The 23,787-nt window shown below is 48.5% G+C and overlaps 1 protein-coding gene across 7 annotated transcripts in view; it reads right to left on the bottom strand.

The window, feature by feature from the left end:
* Nucleotides 1-23,787, bottom strand: part of TNIK (TRAF2 and NCK interacting kinase) — a 389,309-nt gene that overhangs the window by 76,087 nt on the left and 289,435 nt on the right. For all 7 annotated transcript variants that reach the window (XM_070466423.1, XM_070466420.1, XM_070466421.1 and 4 more), the window contains exons 11-12: nt 23,295-23,361; nt 16,553-16,757 (exon numbers count right to left, since the gene is read on the bottom strand). In XM_070466423.1, coding sequence (XP_070322524.1) covers nt 16,553-16,757; nt 23,295-23,361 — 272 coding nt within the window. The remainder of the gene's footprint in view (nt 1-16,552; nt 16,758-23,294; nt 23,362-23,787) is intronic.

Genomic DNA, 23,787 nt, shown 5'->3' with positions numbered 1-23,787 from the left:
TTGATGTCTGTTGTCTTACATACTATAGATGAAGCAGCAAGAGAAAAAAGGCTCCCAGAACCTCAGGCCACTCTTTCACCCTTTGATACCCTCCTGGGCCAGAATATTCTTTTATGCTGAGTATAGGCAAGGCTTGGAATGCTTTTCTAAAAAGAGCCACCCATGATGGGCACTGGCATGGGATTTATTTTCCATCCTAGAGAAAGGAAGAAAAATAAAATAAGAGAGTAAGACTCAGGGAATCAAATTGAAGCTTAGAGAAATACACTATTCCATGTCACAGAGCTGGAAAATGGTGGCACCTCCAAGCAAGCCCAAGGCTGCCTCACTCCACATCCTTTCCACTCTACACCCTACTATCTCCCGATCCCGAGCACCTGAAAGAACACTCTATCCATTGGAGATGTATCCAATCCAGGTAGGCTATCTACTGCTTTTTTCTACTTACTGAATGAATGTTCAGGTCGAATCTGAGTTTGATTCCTATGACATTCTGGTAGATTTGGGGAAAACATGATGCCTTTGTGTACATGTTTTGGGACCTTCTATCTTTTACACGTATCATGTTTCCCATTATACAGACTCAGAGGTAACATCCACATTTGAGAATTAATATCCCATAGCTGCAAAGAGACAGATCATTGTGGCGAAGAGAGTAGTTATGAGAGGCCACAGGACTTGGGAGAAGGAATGCTGGATCAGAAATAGGAAGACTAGATTCCAGTCCTGCTCTGCCACTGATATTAATACAAACCCTGCAGACCACCCAGTCACAGTAAATATTTGTTTAATGAATGAGTGAATGCTGTATGGCCTTGAGTGCATCACCTTAACCCACATCTTCAATGAGGGGGCAGATTAGGTGATCATACATGTCTGTTCATTCAAAGAGTCTAAGCAAGAATGTGCTACATTGCAAAGCAAAAACTGACTAACTCAGAATGAGAAGTGAGCAAAGCAGAATTCTGCCTGATCTTGGAGACATCCACTCTTTTCATCCTGGGTGGCCCCCTGGAAGTGGTGAGAGGGGACCCTACTGACTATGGAAGACCAGAGGTGGCCTCCAGAGGACAGAACAGCAGCCAGTGCAGGATCAAATCTGGCTCCTTGGGAAGTATGGCAAACCACTCCCTCGACACAGGGCTCTCGGTTCAAAGACACTCAAAGTGAAAGGCTCCAGCGTGGTCTTTTGAGTTGACCACAGGGCATACATGCCCCCTCGTTTAAATAGGATTGTTCTGTGTAAACTTGGGCAGGAGCAATATTTGTGATGAGAGGGATCAAGCGTCTGGGCATTCCACTTGCCCACTTCAACATTTGTGAACGTTGCCATTTTGGAAAGACCACTGCATACCATCCACTGCAGGGGAAAAGGCCTGATTCCTTGCAACTGACTCTGGGATTCCAAACCTTTTTTTATAGGACAGTTGTGAGAGGGATGGTGAAGTAGTCTGCCAACTCCGAATTCAATATACAAAAAAAGTAATCGGAATCACAACAAAGAATAATAATTATTCACGGTAAGAACAAATGGTTTTGTAGAGCCTCCTATGATGCCAGGCAATGTCCTAAGCTCTTCCCTCATAGCCACTCATTTAGTTCTCACCACAGCCTTTTAGGCACATACTACCATCATTATCCCCACTTGACAGATAAGGAAACCGAGGCACACACAGGCCAATATCTTGCCCAAGCTCACTCAGCTTGTAGTGCAACGCTAGGTCTACACTCTGCATCTGGCTCTTTGAGATGTTGCCTCTATGGATCTGAAAGACATCTATGTTGAAGACACCTACATATGCAAAGTGAAGGATGTTGGTTGTATGAATGGTTTCTCAAGTGGCCATTTTCCATCTTTTCCTCACAGAAACAGCCATCAGAGAATCATTGGGAAAACTAGTCAACTAGATATACCTGATTCTTTTCTTTTTATATCTACTGAGTGAGTGAGTGAGTGAAGTTGCTCAGTCATGTCCGACTCTGCAAATCATGGACTGTAGCCTATCAGGCTCCTCTGTCTATGGGATTTTCCAGGCAAGAGTACTGGAGTGGATTGCCATTTCCTTCTTCAGAGGATATTCCTGACCCAGGGATCGAACTCGGGTCTCCCGCATTATAGGCACATGCTTTACTGTCTGAGCCACCAGGGAAATCTTAAATCTACTGTACACTATTAAAGATAAACCATCCAACCTACTCATTTACAACTTTCTTGGAAGATTAACAGCCTACATGAAACTCTTCCTTTCACTCCCCAGCCAGCTTTTGATCAGTAGGCAGCCTCATGGCTAAACACCGTATGAGCATATATGTGCCAAACTGGTCTTTAAGCATGTAGAATTAGAATGGAGAATCAAAGTTCTAAGCACATTGAGCTTCGAGAAGGCTTCATGAAGAATTCTGGTACTGCCTCTTTGGATGCTGGTCAGTGTGATTATTTCAGGAGCTCCTATTACCTTTGAGCTGCAGTTTCTTTGGGGAAACTCTCTACTTGGGTTTTCCTGGGTTTCATATAGGGGAACAAGATGGCCCAGTGGACATCTGGGGTACCTATGACTCTGTAGGTTACTGTAAAAGTCAAGTGCAGATGCAACTCTCAAATTTCTGCTGCAATCATCATTCTGAAGACTTAACATGAGACTCTCATATTGAAGCCTATGAAAAGAAGCCCATTATACACCAGTTTATTAATACAATGTCTATAGAGAGGGTCACTGCTGCTCATCTGGGATGCTGGTGAATGTGCTAAATTATATCATAGGGAGAAAGGTCGCAGGAACTGGTGATATTTGGGCAAGATGGCAACTACCACTGCCTTCAACATTTCTGGGGCTGATGTGGAAGGCATCTGAGTTTTGTTTGGCATAATCTGTTTTAATGCAGGGGTAGCACAAGGATTTGAATCAATAACAGAATACATTTTCTAACAGTAGGAGTTGTTCAAAAATAGAAGAGGCCACTTCAAGCCTCTGAAAATAAAAGCAGAGATGATACACTAGACAGGCTAAATGACTGTGATGAATACTGTCAAAGGGACACTTGCTTTGAGAGAAGAACTGGCTTAGACCACTTTTGAGGTTCTTCATGTTCCCCAACCTCTCTGAGTCTTTGAAACTGCTCACTGACTGAAGAAAACAAGAGTGAAATGAAAACAATTGGATTTAAACATCATATGATATAATACTTTCTGTGAAACTATTTTGTCATAGTTGTATGATTGGGAACAACTAAGAATAATGATTGTGAAACACAAGAGATGCAAACTAGATTTAAGAGAGATTCCATGAAGACCTTGGACAACGCAAGACTGCCGTAATGTCCATTCCTCACTGTGGCTTAAAAGCAATGCCTACCATCCCTCTAAGTTGCCCTAGCTGTACCAAGGGCCGGAAACTGCTTAAACTGTGCTGCTTCTCCCACCTGCCCCCTCCCACCCCCCGGTATGAAATGCTATGGGCTCCCCTGGTGGCTCAGCAGTAAAGAATCCGCCTGCCCTGCAGAAGACACAGGAGATGCAGGTTTGATCCCAGGCTTGGGAAGATCCCCTGGAGAAGGGTATGGCAACCCACTCCAGTATTCTTGCCTGGAGAATCCCATGGACAGAGGAGCTTGACAGGCTATAGTCTATAGAGCTGCAAAGAGCTGGACATGACTTAAGCAACTGACCACGCTGAAATGCTATAACTATGAAGTATTACATATCCTTCCCATTCCTTGAAAATGTAGGAAGAAGTTTGAGCAAAAGGATTTCAAATATTAGTAACATTTTAAGCTGCAGACAAGAAATGGCAGTCCGACTTCCTCACCTGGTCAGGCAACCCCTCCCATCACAGGACCTAGGTGACAAAGCAGACAAATCCAGACGGCTGCAAACATGGCAAGCAAGTCAGAATAGGGAACCATTCTGGGCTCCATCAGAAAGTAGGGTTTCCTGCACTCATTCCTACAGTGTCCCGAAACGTGCCTGAACGACACGCCTGTGTGATGCAGAAGCCCGTCAGAGGCCGTGGGCAGGCCCCGCCCCAGGCAGTAAGCATCCATTTTGCCAGCCTGACTCCCAGCTGTTTCAGAATTTCTGTTCAGTTTGTGAAATAACAGGCAAAAGCCCAGCTAGAAAGCATTCAATCTTCATGCCGATGCTAACAGCGTCCGGGAAGAAAGGGCTGCTCTGCCCCCCAGCCGTGGCTGTGGCTCACAGCCCTCGTCAGGGTGCCTACCGCTCGTGATTAAGTGAATTGAAGGCCGCTTCTCAGCAGTGCCAGCGAGTTAACACTCCAGGGCCCGAAATGGGAGACTTATTCTTGCTCACAGTGCTTTCTTCTGGTGGAGGAGGGCCTGGGATTGTGGCCTGTGGGTGGGAATGCAGCAATCCCTGTCTCCTGCCTGCTCCGGCCACAGTGGGCTGTGAGCCCTCGCTGGGAAGAGAGATGACTCAGAGCAGCCGCGGTAGGCAGACAGTTGATAGGAAAGAAAACCATCCCCTTATATGGGCAACTCTTTTTTTGATTATTCATTCAGGTACTTACTTGGTGCTAGGGACTGTTCTAAGTGCTTTGTATGTAGTACCTCATTTAACCCTCAAAACTACTACTGTCCCATTTTACAGATGTGCAAGGCTTCCCCGGGAGCTCAGTGGTAAAGAATATGCCTGCAATGTAGGAGATACAAGAGATCTGGGTTCAATCCTTGGGCGGGGAAGATCCTCTGGAGGAGGAAATAGCAGCCCACTTCAGTATTCTTGCCTGGAGAACTCCATGGACAGAAGAGTCTGGTGGGCTACAGTCCATGGGGTTGCAAAGAGTTGGACATGACTGAGTCACTAAACAACTACATAAAGGAGCAAACTGAGGCAAAAAGAAGTCATGTCTTGCCCAATATCACGAAAGTATTAAGTGGCAGAGCCAGGATTCAAACCCAGGCAAACCCTCTCTCTCGCTTTTCTTTCTTTTTCTTTTTTTTGATGTGGGCCATTTTTAAAGTCTGTATTGAATTTGTTACGATATTGCTTCTGCTTTATGTTTTGACTTTTTGGTCCTGAGGCATGTGGGATCTTACCTCCCTGACCAGGTATTGAACCTGTACCCCCTGCATTGCAAGGCGAAGTTGCAACTACTGGACCGCCAGTGAAGTACCCCAGGGTAATTTCTTACTATTTCCTTGACTGTCCTGTTTCTTTCTTTCTAGCAACAGGGTCCCTCCCAAAGTGCTGTGTCCCTGGGGCCCAGAAGCTTACTATTCAAGCATCACCAGATCTCTACCTCTTCAGGTGTTTTGTTTAGGTACCGGTAGGAGGTAAGACCTGGTGCAGTCACTGATGACAACGATGAGATCATAATTACACAGTGTTTGAAGTGACAGAAGGAAATACTGATGAGAATCCATCAGAAAGCAGAGTTTCCCCAGGAGAAGGTTCTCTGACACTTGGCTAGGAAGGAGACCTTCCAAGGTGACAGCTGAGCCTGCAAGATGAGGTGCATCCAGAAGGAAAAGAGTGGGCTGTGTGCTGGCACTGGACATCCATGATGGCCAGCTATGTTAACAGGAGAGGCAGACCCTGGCCAGGCAACAACAAGAAGGGTGCTCTCAGAGAAGCCCTCAAAAAGGGATGGAAAAGTAAATGGGGAAGGTACATTAGAGAATGAAGGACGACAGGCAATGGAAAATGCTATTCAGAAAACCCTTAAAACCAAACCAAAAAAATAACAACTCTGAAATCAACAGTTGCAAAATGACAATAAAATATTCACCCAACAATGTCAATCTGTTCTTCTGTCAGGCATCGTGCCAACCCTTCTGTACCTATGATTCCAGCTACCTCTCAACAATCCTGCCAAATAAATAGTATATCAATTGTGTATATAAAGAAGCTGAGGGTCAGGGAGGGCAAGTAATTTGCCCAAGGTCACACAGCTAGAAAGAAATCTTGGTCTCCACAGCTTCAAAGCCAGCGTACTTTGCCCCTACACTAATCTGCTAGCCAGTCAGTTAAAAACTGGATAATTTTTTTTTCCTTTTAACATAACCAAATCATTCCTAGTATTATAACAAATATTCTTTCCAATGTATGAATAAAAGTTTACCTGTTGGTACATTTATTTTAATAAACTCCAGAAGGTTTTACCGCTGCACATAAAAGAGTACACTTTGGGAAATTATATCTCAGACTTCAGCCAAAGGCACGCACACCAGTAATACTAACAGCTAACATTTATTGAATAAGTGCTAAGTATTGCTGCTATTCTAGACTCATTTAGTCTTTACAATAGGCCTGAGAGGCAAATGCTATTGTTATTGCTAGTTTTATAGGCAAGGAAACGGAAAGGAACAGGAAAGTTCAAGAACTTACATCTAACATGGAAGCTAATGTCAGTCGAAATGCTCTCCTCAAAGAAGTTTCCCTTGGCAGGATTGTTGCTCACTGACTCTTAAAGAGACATGTAACTTCCCCCTGTTCCCCTTCCCTCTTTTTGGTCTGAAAGCATCTGGGAGAAACTACTTAGGTCCCAGAGAGTAACCTTTCTCACCAGTGGCTTTCCTGGACTGGGCCTCCAGCTGCCACAGCTTCTGTGAGGCTGGCCTAATCACCTAAGTGAACGCGAATACTGAGAGATGATGTGAGCAAATCTGAGCACAATGGACGAGCAGGTGATTATGACAGGTTCTTCGAATGGAAGCATGAGACGTTGCCTGTTAGCCACGTGTAACCTGGATTTGACGAGTCCATCGAGTGTGAGATCTGTCTAGCTTTTGCGTGTGCGCTCAGTCACCTCAATCATGTCCGACTCTTTGTGACCCCATGGACTGTAGTCCGCCAGGCTCCTCTGTCCATGAGATTCTCCAGGCAAGAATACTGGAGTGGGCAGCCATGCCCTCCTCCAAGGAATCTTCCTGACTCTTGCTGGTTGATAAAGCCAAGTCTTTCACAACCATTTTCCTGGTGAATCCTCACAACAGGTTTGGTGGTGGGAACAGACTTTGTTAGAAGCCTCCCTGGAGAGCTCAGTAAGCTCTGCGGGGACCAGAGAGTTGCCCAGGCAAGCAGGTGGCACACAGTGGCCCAAATCCAGACCTTCTGCCTTGCCAAGCAGGTTGCTTCCCTTCCCCCAAAGCAGAGAGGAAGCTGCTGTGTATTCAAGAAAGTACTACACCAAAACTATATTTTGGATGTCCTATTTGTCACTGAAATGAAGAGATGCTGCTGGCTCACTCCTTTGTCAGCATTCTGCAGAGCTGGCCCTATAACTCTATTCTCCACTTGAATATTTGGTTTTCTTTGCAACAACATCAAACCTACATCTTCATTAGTCTTCTGTGCTCAATTCTCCAGCTCTACTTTAGTTCTCAGAGAATTTAGTTCCCAGACTCTCATCCTCTCAATGTCTACTTCCCTGACCATAAACCACTAATTCCCATTTTTTCTCCCCATTCTTCTGTGGCTCTATCTATATAATCCAATTGCATCTTTGGTATCGCCACTGGCTGCCCCATACGTTATCTGTTTTTAAAAATTTTTATTTACTTATTTATTTTTGGCTGTGCAGGAGCTTCGTTGCTGCATAGGCTTTTCTCCAGTTGAGGCGGGTCGGGGCTAGGCTATTCTGTAGTTGTGATGTGCAGGCTTCTCATTGTGGTGCCTTTTCTTGTTGTGGAGCACAGGCTCTAGGGCGCACAGGCTTCAGCAGTTGTGGCGTGTGAGCTCAGCAGTTGCAGTTCTCAGGCTCTAGAGCACAGGCTCAATAGTTGTGGCATGGGCTTAGTTGTTCTGCAGCAAGTGGGAACCTCCTGGACCAGGGAGCAAAGCTGTTTCCCACATGGGTAGGGGATTCTTTACCACTGAGCCACCAGGAAGGCCCGGATGCATCTTTAACTTACTGGTGTAACTTACTACATTCCAATCTGATCTCATCCTTTGCACCCAAACCTGGTCCTCCATTTGAATGCTCTAGCCTGACACTGGGGAACCTTCTGTGACCACCGCCCTCCTTCATGGAAGACATCTGATCAACCACCACGTCCTGCACGATTTATATGCTCCATCTCTCTCAAATATGCCCATCTCCATCTCCACCTTCCACCCCCCTCCACCTCTCCATCTCCTTCCTCCATCTCCACCCAACCACCATCCACCTTAAAGTACTGCCCTCTCTGGCCTGGGCTAACCAGTCTCCCCTGTCCACTGTTGCTTCTTTCCAATCACTTTCCTTGCAGCAGCTGAAGTTTCACTTTTAGAATGCAGATCCGATTATATGCCCTTGGTTGAAATACGTCAACGACTTCCCACTATTCTTAGAGCAAAATATGACATTCTTTAACCAGGCTTATGAAGCCCAGCAACACCGTGCCTTGGCTTCCCTCCCTAGCATCCCTGCATGCCCCTCACTGCCTTTGGCTGGATACTGACCGACAGGCCTCCACGCCAGTCTAGGCTCCTACCCCCTCAGCCTGCTCCCTTATCACACTATTCTTTTCTACCATAGCAATCTGGCAATGGTCATGAATGGTTAGTTGGATGATTATTTGCCTAATGCCAGTCTCCCTCACAGATCTCATCTATACAAGGGCAGGCCATTCCCAATGTCCAACATGGTTGTCTGCAGAGTCGAGCTAAGCATTCACTATATTTGTCAAGTGACTGCCTATTCCTACAGGCAGTCACTTGAATTAAAAAAGTTTTAATTCAACTGCATGCTTAAACAAAGAAACATTTGAGCCTATAGTGCCTAAAAGCCCCACATTGTGTGCTTAGTCACTCAGTCATGTCTGACTCTCTGTGACCCCATGGACTGTAGCCTGCCAGGCTCCTCTGTCCATAGGGATTCTCCAGGCAAGAATACTGGAGTGGGTTGCCATGCCCTCCTCCAGGGGATCTTCCCAACCCAGGAACTGAACCCAGGTCTCCCGCATTGCGAGTGGTTTCTTAACTGTCTGAACCACCAGGTAAGCCCTAAAAGCCCCAGGCACTCATAATAAAATGTTAAGAGGCTTATAGGGAATTTTAGACTCCAGGCTCTCATTTCGTATGTCAGTGCCCAACTATTACTGGACAATGAGATTTTTGCGGTATTTAAATTTTTTTTCCGGTGATGGAACCAAAGTGATATAATATCTTCCAGCTTGTTTTTATAACTGGTTGATGTCACTATGGCCTTGAGGCACCAAATGAGATCTAGGTGGCTTGAAGATTAAAACTTACTAGCAAATTATGAAAATAAATCGATTTTATCTTAAAGTTAACAATAAAAATAATAAATAAAACTTGCTACCATGGAGCAGGCTGGTGCTCCTGGGGTCAGTGTCATTCATCTCTGTGACTGAAAGATACTCTCCCCAGAATGAGGGTATAGAGGGCTCTCAGCAAGTTGAAAAATACATATAGTAATTATGAATATTATTTCAAAACTATTGAGAAAAATCAAGCATCACAAATCATCTTTCCAAGGTTAGTCTGAAAAGATGACCAGAGTAGGCACCCCAATACCTCAAGGTCCTGATTCCCGGACTCTGACTCTATGAAAAGTTTTTCATTGTCTAAGCCAAGAGTCAGAAATTTTTATTGAACTGAGTAAAGATAGAGGAAGCCTTCCATGTGCTTTTTCTCTTTATTGATGGGCTCATTCAGCTTAGCTAGGTTTAATCAGATTCCTGGAAGTTAGTTATAAATTGCACTTTATTATTGGTCAAAGAGGAGTTGTGTGCCTACCATTTAACTGGCCTGAAGCCACGTCCTTTTCATGAAGCTGATAAATGACCACAATTCAGTGTACAGTCAAAGTCCTTCTAAGAATACACAGATCCTGATTTAGAACCTAGCCAGAACCACATGCTTACCTATAAATAGCAAAGGACAGGCAGGGATTCCTTAGAAACCTCTGGTCAGAGGTGACATTTGAAATCTCTGTAAAAGTCGAAGGGTATAACCTACACAGCCTCATGTCACCAAAGGGTTGTCTGTGTGCCTGCTCAGTGGTTCAGTTGTGTTAGATTCCTTGAGACCCCCTGGACTGTAGCCCACCAGGCTCCTCTGTCCATGCAATTTCCCAGGCAAAAATACTGGAGTGGGTGGCCATTTCCTACTCCAGGGGATTTTCCTGACCCAGGGATCGAAACTGTGTTTCTTGCAGAGGCAGGCAGGTTCTTTACCACTGTGTCACCTGGGAAGCCCAAGTGAGGTGTCTGAAGGGTCTTTATTTGAAAAAGGGAATGTATATTGCAGGATGCCAGCACAAGGTCACCTGACTCACAATGAAGTGAAATTCACAAGCCTAACTACGGACTTTGGCTGCTTCTCTGTGACCATGTGGTAGGAGTTCCTACTCAGAATCAGAACCAGAAGTGGTCACCAGGGCAGGGCGGCAGGCATGGATGGGATCCAGCAGGAGAGAAGTCCTGGAGGTAGGGACAGTCATTACTTAGGGGTTCAGAACTTACAGCCATCTGAGTATTTAGCATTTCCTTTTTTCTCTATTGAGCAACAGGGGTAAGATAAAGGATCAAAAGATAAAGGCAGTATACTCTCTTGATGCCTTGTGGTCACAAGCATTTCTGATTCTGGTAAGAAGCTGGGGCGTGCAGACGTGGCTGCCCAGAGCAAAGTATTGCCGTGCATGCCTTCCGTGTCTGCAGGGACATAGAGGGTATGTCCCCCTGGATGCTGTGCCCCACTGAGTCTAAACTTTGCCTTGCATCCATTAGAGGCTCCAGAACATGCAGCAAAAGAACAGACACGAGGAGGCCTTGGCAGGAGCTCTGACTGGGAGACTGAGAGACAGAATCCAGTTTGAAGATGAGCACCTACTGGGCACAGCTTCTTTGACCCTGCTCAGGGATCCTTAAATTCTCAGCGTACAAGACCACAGAAGCTGGGGCCAGGAGGAGACTATGGAAAAGCACACTGACCCCGGCTTGCCAAGGGAGAGGCAGGACAGACACAGTGACAGTGGCTGGGCTCTGGACTCCAATCCACTGGGTTTGAAACCTGGTTTTGTCTCAAGCTGTGTGACCGTCAGCAAGTTGTTAACCTCTCTGAGACCCAGCTGCTTTATCTTTAGACAGGGGAATTACTGTGAAGATTAAATGAAACAACTCACTCAAGTACTGAACAGAGTCTCTGTCCTGTGGTTAAGTGTTTTATAATTGTTAGGAATTTTCATTCTAGCAGCTTGATGAAAAGAAAAAATATATATGTTAAATAAATTATAATAAGTATGAAAGGAAGAAAATCTAAAACAAAATAATATGATGCATTCTCTGAAAAGACTTTGTGCCAACTGAGGATCTAGGTTCAAAGGCGAGAGTTCTTGTGTAAAAATTTTTTAAAAAAGAAAATCTGTGAGTGTGTACGTACACATGTACACGTCTGCCTTCTCAACTATGTTAGATATTTTATGGGATGACAATGGGGACTTTCTAAGTTAAATGGTAAATGCCTTTGTGCTCAGTTGTGTCTGATTCTTTGCAGCCCTATGGACTTAGACTGTCAGGCTCCTCTATCTTTGGAATTTTCCAGGCAAGAATACTGGAGCAGGTTGGCATTTTCTCCAGGGGATCTTCCCAACCCAGGGATCGAACCCATGTCTCTTGCATCTCCTGCATTGGCAAGTGGGTTCTGTACCAGTAGCACCACCTGGGAAGCCCAAATGCCTTTAGCCTGAGACTAAATGTGGCAATTCACTAGGTAAGGAACTCATCAGCCAGACAGGGTAAAGGCAAATGGTCAAGATTTTCAGAGCGTGATGCTCCAATGAGGTGAAGGCCTTGGGACATGCTCTTGGAAGGAATAAACCACAAGCCAGGAAAGAAGCAGGAAAGGCAGGATTGGGGAGCATTGCCTGGCTTAGGAGAAAGTTTCAATTAGAAGTTAGGAGGACCAAGTCTTGGATCCAAACAGCAGAGGCCCTTGGCCCTCGGGAGACTCAAGAGACTGAAGGAAATGGTGCACTGCTGGCCTGAACGCCCCTACAAGAGGCTGCAGCCTGCCTGGGTGGGCAAAAGGAGGTGATACTGAGGGATGGCTGTGAGGACCTGTCTGAGAATTTCAGTGTGTGTCCGAGAGTAACCAGAGGTGATGCAGGCGCCTCTACTTCTCCACTTCGTTCTTCACTTCTGAGAGCTGGTAAATTAACAGCCACACCTCCCTTCGCCCTGCCCAAGCTGTCTCCTTTGAAGGCATCCGCCCCTGAGCATGATAGCACCTCTGTCTACGACAGTGTAGTTCTGAGAACAGAGAACGGTAGGTGACCTTCAAACCTCTCATGGGCTGAGTGTGCGTCATGCTGACAACATCCTAGACTTACCGAGATTGCAAAGAGCTTCATTTGTCTGTGGCTGCGTGCAGATGCTTACACGGTTCAGATGTGCAGATCACAGTTCACAGCTCTGATTACACATCTATGCCTGCTGCCTCAGGGCCTGCGTGGCTATGGGAAGCAGGGAGACCTGGGTGTGAATCCTGACTTTGTACTTCCTGGCTCTGCGACATGGGACCAATAACTTCTCCTTCTTGAACCTTAGTTTTTCCTTCATTAAACAGAGATACGTGCTCCTTGCACAAGAGATCAAGATACATATAAAGAGATGACAGCAGGCGATCAGATCCTGGGTTAAGCAAAGCATTTCACCCAGTGTTTGGCACACAGAAGTCATTCAATCATTGTTAACTGTTGGGTGTTGCTGGTCTGCATATTAACACTCCAGGGACATAGTGAGGTTGATGGGATTTACTGCAAACCAGAACGGAGGCCTTCACTGATTTAAGCCAGGAAGGCCGGACCTGGATATACCATTTAAAAAGCAATCTGCTTCCAGAGTCTGCAATTCACCACCCTCTGACTGCAGTGGCCACTTGACGGAGCAAGTGAATTGTAGTAAACTGTTAATCAGGAGCAAGATGGTGTTGGGGAGAACCGTAAAATTACTCCCCCATTACTGCACACTCGGTGAGCCTTTCATCTGCCATCCAACTTCCCCAGCAGCTATGGTCGCTCAGCTTCCTAATTGTCTATAGACCTTGATTTACCCGGCACAGGAAAGAGGCCCTGGACCAAAGTTCTCGGAAGGAGGCTTTAATAAACATCTGTAAGACCACACGTGAGAGTCGGGCCCAGGATAAGCCATGCAGAAAAGCGTGGCGCGTGGTACAAGTTCACACCTGCTGGTGAAGGCAAGTCACACCCACTAGCTACAGGACAGGAATGCGTCTCTAGAAAGAGAGAGTCATAGGGTGGGCAAGGCTTGCCTTGCATTGAAGACCTGTGTCAAGGTGTGTGTGGAAGGACGTGTGAAATGCCTTCTCCAGCATTCAGAACAGTAACTAAAGAGTAGCAGCAGGCAGGCCCTGCTTTTCCACACTTGCCATTTCACTTCTCTGCCTCATCTCAGTTCGCTGTGTTCTAATTAACGCCTATATTCCAGCTCTAATTAACGCCTATATTCCAGCTCTTGATCACTGACTCATTTACTCATATATTAGCTCCTTCATTCCACAAATATTTAGGAGGCATCTAGTATGTAATGGCAGAGAAGGCAATGGCACCCCACTCCAGTACTCTTGCCTGGAAAATCCCATGGACGGAGGAGCCTGGTAGGCTGCAGCCCACGGGGTCGCTAAGAGTCGGACACGACTGAAGTGACTTAGCAGTAGCAGCAGTATGTCATGGGCACTGTTTTAGACACTAATACCTAGATACATGGGGCTTCCCTGGTGGCTCACATGGTAAGGAATCCGCCTGCAAGGCGGGAGACCTGGGTTTGATCCCTGGGTTGGGAAGATCCACTGGAGCAGGGAATAGCTACCCACTCCAGTATTCTGGCCTGGAGAATCCCATGGACAGAGGAGCCTGACGGGCTACAGTCCATGAGGTCGTGAAGAATCAGGTACAACCGAGTGACTAAGCAGATACACATCTACATACATAATATTGAGATACACAGTGATAAAGGGAGGGGGGGGAAGAGATGCACAAAAGGGATAAAATATCCTGTCCACAAAGAGCTTACTTTCTAGTGGGGAGAGACAGACATATGACACATGAAGTACACAGGTGTGAAGGTGATTAAGAGATACATAAGAAAAAATGCAACGGGGAAGGGAGACAGGACATGATAGAGGGAGGGAGGGCTGAGATTTCAAGTGAGGAAGTCAAGGAGGTCTCACTAAGAAGGTGATACCTGAGCAAGACTGGAAGGGGCTGAACCCTCCACCTGTTTCTGACGTGACCACACCAAGGTCACACCACCCCTCTGGTGAAGTGCCCTTGGCCACCTCCTCCTTCGCGGCTCAGGGGTGAGTGCTCCGGGCAGCCCACAGCCTCGGGAGGGAGACCGAGGGCCACGCGGACACCCAGGAAGGGACGCCGGGCGCCAGGGCCCGCCCTCACCTCCTCCTCCGCGGCTCAGGGGTGAGTGCTCCGGGCAGCCCACAGCCTGAGCAGGGAGACCGAGGGCCACGCGGACACCCAGGAAGGGGCCCCGGGTGCCAGGGCCGGCCCTCACCTCCTCCTCCGCGGCTCAGGGGTGAGTGCTCCGGGCAGCCCACAGCCTGAGCAGGGAGACCGAGGGCCACGCAGACACCCAGGAAGGGACGCCGGGCGCCAGGGCCCGCCCTCACCTCCTCCTCCGCGGCTCAGGGGTGAGTGCTCCGGGCAGCCCACAGCCTGAGCAGGGAGACGGAGGGCCACGCGGACACCCAGGAAGGGGCCCCGGGTGCCAGGGCCGGCCCTCACCTCCTCCGCGGCTCAGGGGTGAGTGCTCCGGGCAGGCCACAGCCTCGGGAGGGAGACCGAGGGCCACGCGGACACCCAGGAAGGGGCCCCGGGCGCCAGGGCCCGCCCTCACCTCCTCCTCCGCGGCTCAGGGGTGAGTGCTCCGGGCAGCCCACAGCCTCGGGAGGGAGACGGAGGGCCACGCAGACACCCAGGAGGGGACGTCGGGCGCCAGGGCCCGCTCTCACCTCCTCCTCCGCGGCTCAGGGGTGAGTGCTCCGGGCAGCCCACAGCCTGAGCAGGGAGACCGAGGGCCACGCGGACACCCAGGAAGGGACGCCGGGGGCCACGGCCCGCCCTAACCTCCTCCTCCGCGGCTCAGGGGTGAGTGCTCCGGGCAGGCCAGAGCCTCGGGAGGGAGACCGAGGGCCACGCAGACACCCAGGAAGGGATGCCGGGCGCCAGGGCCCGCCCTCACCTCCTCCTCCGCGGCTCAGGGGTGAGTGCTCCGGGCAGCCCACAGCCTCAGCAGGGAGACCGAGGGCCACGCGGACACCCAGGAAGGGGCCCCGGGCGCCAGGGACCGCCCTCACCTCCTCCTCCGCGGCTCAGGTGTGAGTGCTCCGGCAGCCCACAGCCTGAGCAGGGAGACCGAGGGCCACGCGGACACCCAGGAAGGGGCCCCGGGTGCCAGGGCCGGCCCTCACCTCCTCCGCGGCTCAGGGGTGAGTGCTCCGGGCAGCCCACAGCCTCGGGAGGGAGACCGAGGGCCACGCGGACACCCAGGAAGGGGCCCCGGGCGCCAGGGCCCGCCCTCACCTCCTCCTCCGCGGCTCAGGGGTGAGTGCTCCGGGCAGCCCACAGCCTCGGGAGGGAGACGGAGGGCCACGCAGACACCCAGGAGGGGACGTCGGGCGCCAGGGCCCGCTCTCACCTCCTCCTCCGCGGCTCAGGGGTGAGTGCTCCGGGCAGCCCACAGCCTGAGCAGGGAGACCGAGGGCCACGCGGACACCCAGGAAGGGACGCTGGGTGCCACGGCCCGCCCTAACCTCCTCCTCCGCGGCTCAGGGGTGAGTGCTCCGGGCAGGCCAGAGCCTCGGGAGGGAGACCGAGGGCCACGCAGACACCCAGGAAGGGATGCCGGGCGCCAGGGCCCGCCCTCACCTCCTCCTCCGCGGCTCAGGGGTGAGTGCTCCGGGCAGCCCACAGCCTCAGCAGGGAGACCGAGGGCCACGCGGACACCCAGGAAGGGGCCCCGGGCGCCAGGGCCCGCCCTCACCTCCTCCTCCGCGGCTCAGGTGTGAGTGCTCCGGCAGCCCACAGCCTGAGCAGGGAGACCGAGGGCCACGCGGACACCCAGGAAGGGGCCCCGGGCGCCAGGGCCCGCCCTCACCTCCTCCTCCGCGGCTCAGGGGTGAGTGCTCCGGGCAGGCCACAGCCTCGGGAGGGAGACCGAGGGCCACGCGGACACCCAGGAAGGGGCCCCGGGCGCCAGGGCCCGCCCTCACCTCCTCCTCCGCGGCTCAGGGGCGAGTGCTCCGGGCAGCCCACAGCCTGAGCAGGGAGACCGAGGGCCACGCGGACACCCAGGAAGGGACGCCGGGTGCCACGGCCCGCCCTAACCTCCTCCTCCGCGGCTCAGGGGTGAGTGCTCCGGGCAGGCCACAGCCTCAGCAGGGAGACCGAGGGCCACACAGACACCCAGGAAGGGACGCCGGGTGCCACGGCCCGCCCTCACCTCCTCCTCCGCGGCTCAGGGGTGAGTGCTCCGGGCAGCCCACAGCCTGAGCAGGGAGACCGAGGGCCACGCGGACACCCAGGAAGGGGCCCCGGGCGCCAGGGCCCGCCCTCACCTCCTCCAGCCGCCGCCGCTGCTCCTTCTGCTCCTCGATGCGCTTCTGGCGCTCGGCCAGCAGCTGCCGCTTGTGCTCCTCGTTCTCCCGCTGCTGCTGCTCCAGCTGCTGCCGCCGCAGGGCCTCGGACCGCTCTTTGTTGGCTAGCTGGAGCCTCAGAAAGTCCCGCCGCAGCGTCGACTCCCCGGGCAGGTTGAGAATGGAGCTGCGGGCAGGAGAGAGCGACGGATCAGAGGCCACTCCGGGTGGGGTCATCGCTACCCTGGGGTCCCCGTGGAGGAGAGCCAAGCACGGGCTCTCTGAGCCTCCATCAATTCCACTGCTCACCTCGGCAAAGAAACAGGGTCCAGGGAACTAACTCAAGTCCAGCCTCCCCTTCACTGTGATTACTGCAGGCATAGGCTGTCTCCACCGCCATAGAGCTCTCCCATTCCTGAATTCATCACTTCTCTCCAGGACGGTCCACAGAGCTCCTTCCTCACACTCTAATTTCTAAAAGCTTTTTTGAGTACCGCAAGCCCTGAGTCCCAGACTGGTTTATTTCCACTTTTAAGAAAGAACTAAGCAAGAACTAAGCCAACAAATAAGAATGAATAATCAGAAGCGGTGAGGAAGCCTGCTCTACATAGATGGATATATCCTCAATCACTTAACCTCCTAGAATTCAAGCTACAGACTCCTTGGTTCTGCACAGTGGTCCAGCCAGGAGGGGAATGTTCCTACTTGTTCAAACAGACGTAGTATTTTTAATATTTCTGGCAGCTTCCTCTTGAGATAAATCCATTAAACAATCACTGAATGCCTACTATGTGGCAGGCACTGTAATAGGCTCTAGTGGATAGAGCAGTAACTAAACATATTTTCATCTCGTGGGGAAGAGACACAAATAATTAGACAAATTCTACAAACAACATCATTTCAGATATTAATAGGCTCTACAGAAGACAAAAAAGTGTAAGAGTTTTAAGAGGGACAGTGGCAGGGAGCTGGGGAGAGGATGAGGACTCTCTTTTAGATCAGGGAAGACCTCTCCTAGAAGATGATGGTTGAGCTAAGCCCTAAATGCTGAACACAAAGAGGTAGGGGAAGACTCTTTTGGGCAGAAGGGAAAGCAAGTTTAGAGGCCTGTCATGGCAACAAGGGCAGCCTTTGTGGGGGACTGAACCCCAAGCTGTCTTCCCAGAGCAGAGTGAATGAAAGCAAGAGGGGTCCAAGAGGAGGGCAGAGACGGGGAGATGGGTAAAGCACGAGGCTGCAGATGCCACGTGTGGAACATTTATCAGCAGGAAAGTAACAGGATGAGATTCACTGCTCCGTAGATGCTATTCTGCCCGGTGTATGAGGGCGAGCAAGGCCACCCATCGGGCTGCTACTGCAGTGACTCTAGGGTGGAGACTCATCGGGTGGGAGTGGTGGGGTCAGAGGCGGCGAGAAGCCTTTGGGGACAGAGTTAGTAAAACCTGTTGATGGATCCAATGTGTGGAGTGAGGGATGACTTGCAGGTTTTTTCTTGGCATCTGGGCTGTGGTGGTGATGCAAATTGGGATGGGGAATGACAGGGGAAGAGTGGGTTTTGTGGTTGACAAGGGGATCATTCTGTCTTAGAGAGCGGGTAGCATGCTTTGTGAGATACCGCCACACGTGCGTGCAAGCTAAGTCGCTTTAGTTGTGTCTGACTCTTTGCAATCCCATGAACTGTAGCCCGCCAGGCGCCTCTGTCCATGGGATTCTCCAAGTAACAATACTAGAGTGGGCTTCTGTGCCCTCCTCCAGGGGATCTTCCTGACCCAGGGATCGAACCTGCGTCTCTTATGTCTCCTGCATTGGCAGGCAGGTTCTTTACCACTAGTGCTGCCTGGGAAGCCTAAGATACTGCCATAAAGTGACATAAAAAGGCTTGGTTCAACTGGAGGAAATCAGCCTACCTGACTTCAGGCTCTACTACAAAGCCACAGTCATCAAGACAATATGGTACTGGCACAAAGACAGAAATATAGATCAATGGAACAAAAGAGAAAGCCCAGAGATAAATCCATGTACCTATGAACACCTTATCTTTGGCAAAGGAGGCAAGAATATACAATGGAGAAAAGACAACCTCTTTAACAAGTGGTGCTGGGAAAACTGGTCAACCACTTGTAAAAGAATGAAACTAGAACACTTTCTAACACCATACACAAAAATAAACTCAAAATGGATTAAAGATCTAAATGTAAGACCAGAAACTATAAAACTCCTAGAGGAGAACATAGGCAAAACACTCTCCGATATAAATCACAGCAAGATCCTCTATGACCCACCTCCCAGAATATTGGAAATAAAAGCAAAAATAAACAAATGGGACCTAATTAAACTTAAAACCTTTTGCACAACAAAGGAAACTATAAGCAAGGTGAAAAGACAGCCTTCAGAATGGGAGAAAATAATAGCAAATGAAGAAACAGACAAAGGATTAATCTCAAAAACATATAAGCAACTCCTGCAGCTCAATTCCAGAAAAATAAATGACCCAATCAAAAAATGGGCCAAAGATCTAAACAGACATTTCTCCAAAGAAGACATACAGATGGCTAACAAACACATGAAAAGATGCTCAACATCACTCATTATCAGAGAAATGCAAATAAAAACCTCAATGACTTCTATGACCCACATCCCAGAATTTCAGAAATAAAAGCAAAAATAAACAAATGGGACCTAATGAAACTTAAAAGCTTTTGCACAACAAAGGAAACTATAAGCAAGGTGAAAAGAAAGCCCTCAGATTGGGAGAAAATAATAGCAAATGAAGCAACAGACAAAGGATTAATCTCAAAAATATACAAGCAACTCCTCCAGCTCAACTCCAGAAAAATAAATGACCCAATCAAAAAATGGGCCAAAGAACTCAACAGACATTTCTCCAAGGAAGACATACAGATGGCTAACAAACACATGAAAAGATGCTCAACATCACTCATTATCAGAGAAATGCAAATCAAAACCACAATGAGGTACCATTATACGCCAGTCAGGATGGCTGCTATCCAAAAGTCTACAAGCAATAAATGCTGGAGAGGGTGTGGAGAAAAGGGAACCCTCTTACACTGTTGGTGGGAATGCAAATTAGTACAGCCACTATGGAAAACAGTGTGGAGATTTCTTAAAAAGCTGGAAATAGAACTGCCATATGACCCAGCAATCCCACTTCTGGGCATACACACCAAGGAAACCAGATCTGAAAGAGCCACATGCACCCCAATGTTCATCGCAGCACTGTTTATAATAGCCAGGACATGGAAGCAACCCAGATGCCCATCAGCAGACGAATGGATGAGGAAGCTGTGGTACATATACACCATAGAATATTACTCAGCCATTAAAAAGAATTCATTTGAATCACTTCTAATGAGATGGATGAAACTGGAGCCCATTATACAGAGCGAAGTAAGCCAGAAAGATAAAGACCATTACAGTATACTAACACATATATATGGACTTTAGAAAGATGGTAATGATAACCCTATATGCAAAACAGAAAAAGAGACTCAGATGTATGGAACAGACTTGTGGACTCTGGGAGAAGGCGAGGGTGGGATGTTTCAGGAGAACAGCATTGAAACATGTGTATTATCTAGGGTGAAACGGATAACCAGCTCAGGTTGGATACATGAGACAAATGCTCGGGCCTGGTGCACTGGGAAGACCCAGAGGGATCGGGTGGAGAGGGAGGTGGGAGGGGGGACTGGGATGGGGAATACATGTAAATCCATGGCTAATTCATATCAATGTATAACAAAAACTACTGTAATGATGTAAAGTAATTAGCCTCCAAAAAAAAAAAAAAAAAAAAAACCTCAATGAGGTACCATTACACACCAGTCAGGATGGCTGCTATCCAAAAGTCTACAAGCAATAAATGCTGGAGAGGGTGTGGAGAAAAGGGAATCCTCTTACACTGTTGGTGGGAATGCAAACTAGTATAGCCACTCTGGAGAACAGTGTGGAGATTCCTTAAAAAACTGGAAATAGAACTGACATATGACCCAGCAATACCACTGCTGGGCATACACACCGAGGAAATCAGATCTGAAAGAGACACGTGTGCCCCAATGTTCATTGCAGCACTGTTTATAATAGCCAGGACATGGAAGCGACCTAGATGTCCATCAGCAGACGAATGGATGAGGAAGCTGTGGTACATATACACCATGGAATATTACTCAGCCATTAAAAAGAATACATTTGAATCAGTTCTAATGAGATGGATGAAACTGGAACCCATTATACAGAGTGAAGTAAGCCAGAAAGATAAACATCAATACAGTATACTAACGCATATATATGGAATTTAGAAAGATGGTAACGATAACCCTATATGCAAGACAGAAAAAGAGACACAGATTATAGAACAGAATTTTGGACTCTATGGGAGAAGGTGAGGGTGAGATGATCTGAGAGAACAGCATCAAAACATGTATATTATCAAATGTGAAACAGATCGCCAGTCCAGGTTGGATGCATGAGACAAGTGCTCGGGATGGGGAGGGAGGCGGGAATGGGGTTCAGGATGGGGAACACATGTAAATCCATGGCTGGTTCATGTCAATGTATGGCAAAACCCACTAAACTATTGTAAAGTAATTAGCCTCCAACTAATAAAAAAACAAACAAAAAAGGTTTGGTTCATAGACAGCGTTTGGAGCCTACTAATAAGTTTCCTTTAAAACTGCAGCCTTTGTGCAGGACTCTAAACCAACCCAAAATGATGGCCACATGCTCTGTGCAAAGGGAGAGGGGCTTAGGGAACCCAGTCTCCTGTGCACACGAGAACAATCTATTAATATTACCTGATGCTGAATTAACGTCAGATGATCTGAGCTGTATTACCGACCCAATCATTACCTCCACGTGTGGCCTGGCTGCCAGTGTTGGGCTGTTACCTCATTTCCATAATGAAATCAACACTGTCCCTTTTTACTTTTCAGGATTTCATGAAAATTAATTAGATGTGCCCATAAAACAGGACTTGAAAGATAATCTTCAATGTCATATATAGACATGTTACAATTACAGAAGAGTTAGGGACATTTAGGTCACCCACTAAGTGACTCCTAACACACAATACAGCAAGTATTAGTTAAGACAAGGGTCCCAGCTCCATGGAGAGTGATCAGAAGGGCTGAAGTGTCTGTCTGAGCAAGCTTTGGAAAAACAGTGTGCAACGTCTCTGAAAGCAGGGCATTGGGCCCTTTGCTTTATAGGAATGTTCATTTTCCATATCACTACTTGACAGTCATCATCTTTATGCAGCTAAACTGGGGGCAGCCAACATGTTAAGTACCCAGATGGAAGGAAAGAATTCTCCTTCAGTCTTTGACCTTGAAGATTCCCATAGCAGGTAAAGAGAGAAAAACTGTCAGCCCTGTAAGTTCAGTCCTGTCCTCTTCCAGTTCAGTTCAGTTCAGTCGCTCAGTCGTGTCCGACTCTTTGCGACCCCGTGAACCGCAGCACCCCAGGCCTCCCCTGTCTATCACCAACTCCCGGAGTCTACCCAAACCCATGCCCATTGAGTCGGTGATGCCATCCAACCATCTCATCCTCTGTCGTCCCCTTCTCCTCTCGCCCTCCATCTTTCCCAGCATCAGGGTCTTTTCAAATGTGAATCAGCTCTTCACATCAGGTGGCCAAAGTACTGGAGTTTCAGCTTCAACATCAGTCCTTCCATTGAACACCCAGGACTGATATCCTTTAGGATGGACTGGTTGGATCTCCTCTTCCAGTAGTTTTAGCAATAATCCAGCTTGGTTAGGTCCAAGTTAGCTCAGAAAAGGGATGCACTAGCTCACTCCAGCAGCAGTGGCTGAGTTGGACCCTTCGCTGGTTCGGAAGCTCTGCCTCAGTCACACAGAATCTGTTCCTTATTGAGTGCTGGGCCCCATCCTTGGATAGCTAGAGGGTGGAGACCTCTATATACCCCAGTGACCCTACTGCTTTGTTCATTTCCCCAACAGATTTCACTTCACATGAACAGTGCATCCACCCTGGTGTACATGGCCATGCTCTTTGATTCACCAAACTGCCATCAGCTCAATTCTCTTACAAAAAAAGAAATCCTGGTGGTGTGAGCACACTGGCATTAATTGTTTATAAACACAGACTAGGAAAAAGTCAGAATCAAAGTCAAGTGAAATTTAAAACGTAGGGATGATGGTAATAAAGCAGCACTTGATTCTGGGAGCTAACATATGACAGCAGGAATGGGCATGGGAGTTCTATTTAGGGTTCACCTCGAGAATGTAATTTGACTTCCTGGAAGCTGTTTCCTCTTGGATTAGGCTGTGATGAAAATACCACGGCATGTGATGAGGACAGTGGCCGCCTAAACGTCTCAAAGGTATGAAGTAATAGACTGAATAACTCAAGTCTAAAACACACCACTTAGGTCTCCAGAAAGCTGCAGTTTGCAGTACTGTTAGCCTATTACCCAGATAACTGCCTCCTCCCCATTCTACAATTCTATATATACGAGGAAACAAGGAAATAAATCTTGGAAGACAAGATAAAGAATATGCTGATTTTCATGTTCTCATACAGCCTGCCTAGGGAAAATTTCCCAAATTAATGAGTACATGCATGGGCAATAAATTAGATAAGACCACCCTGCTGGATTCTTAAAAATGAACCTATAAATCAAAAGGATGTGAATTCCACACAAGCACAATTCACAGTGTGAAACGAGAGGAGGCTCCTGCTTGCCTACCTGGGCTCTCCGGAGTCATTCTCCTCTTCTTCTTCCTCACTCCCGCTGTACTCATATTCCGTTTCGTCTAGAGAGAGACCCACGGAAGGTCAGTGCACAGAACGCGCTGCAGCTCAGGAAAGCCCACCCTTCATTTTCTGCACAAGTAAACCGAGGCCCAAAGGGCTGTCCTAAATGCTGACCTGGGGCAGGCTCCAGGGTTCTGACTTGTGGCCCAACAATACCCACCAGCTGGATTCAAGTGCATGGAATTAACATCTGAGACTGCCCCAGCCACTCTAGGCTCTCTCCTTAAAGCCCAGCATTCACATGCAAGTGAAGACAAGAAGCTGAAACAGAACTTCTCAGTTCCTGTTAACTTCCATTATAGAAGCACCTAACCCAATCCGGCGGAGAAGGCAATGGCACCCCACTCCAGCACTCTTGCCTAGAAAATCATGGACGGAGGAGCCTGGTAAGGCTGCAGTCCATGGGGTCGCGAAGAGTCAGATAT

Source organism: Odocoileus virginianus, chromosome 4, assembly GCF_023699985.2.
Source record: "Odocoileus virginianus isolate 20LAN1187 ecotype Illinois chromosome 4, Ovbor_1.2, whole genome shotgun sequence".
Classification (NCBI taxonomy): domain Eukaryota; kingdom Metazoa; phylum Chordata; class Mammalia; order Artiodactyla; family Cervidae; genus Odocoileus; species Odocoileus virginianus.
This window is presented reverse-complemented; position numbering and strand designations above follow the sequence as displayed.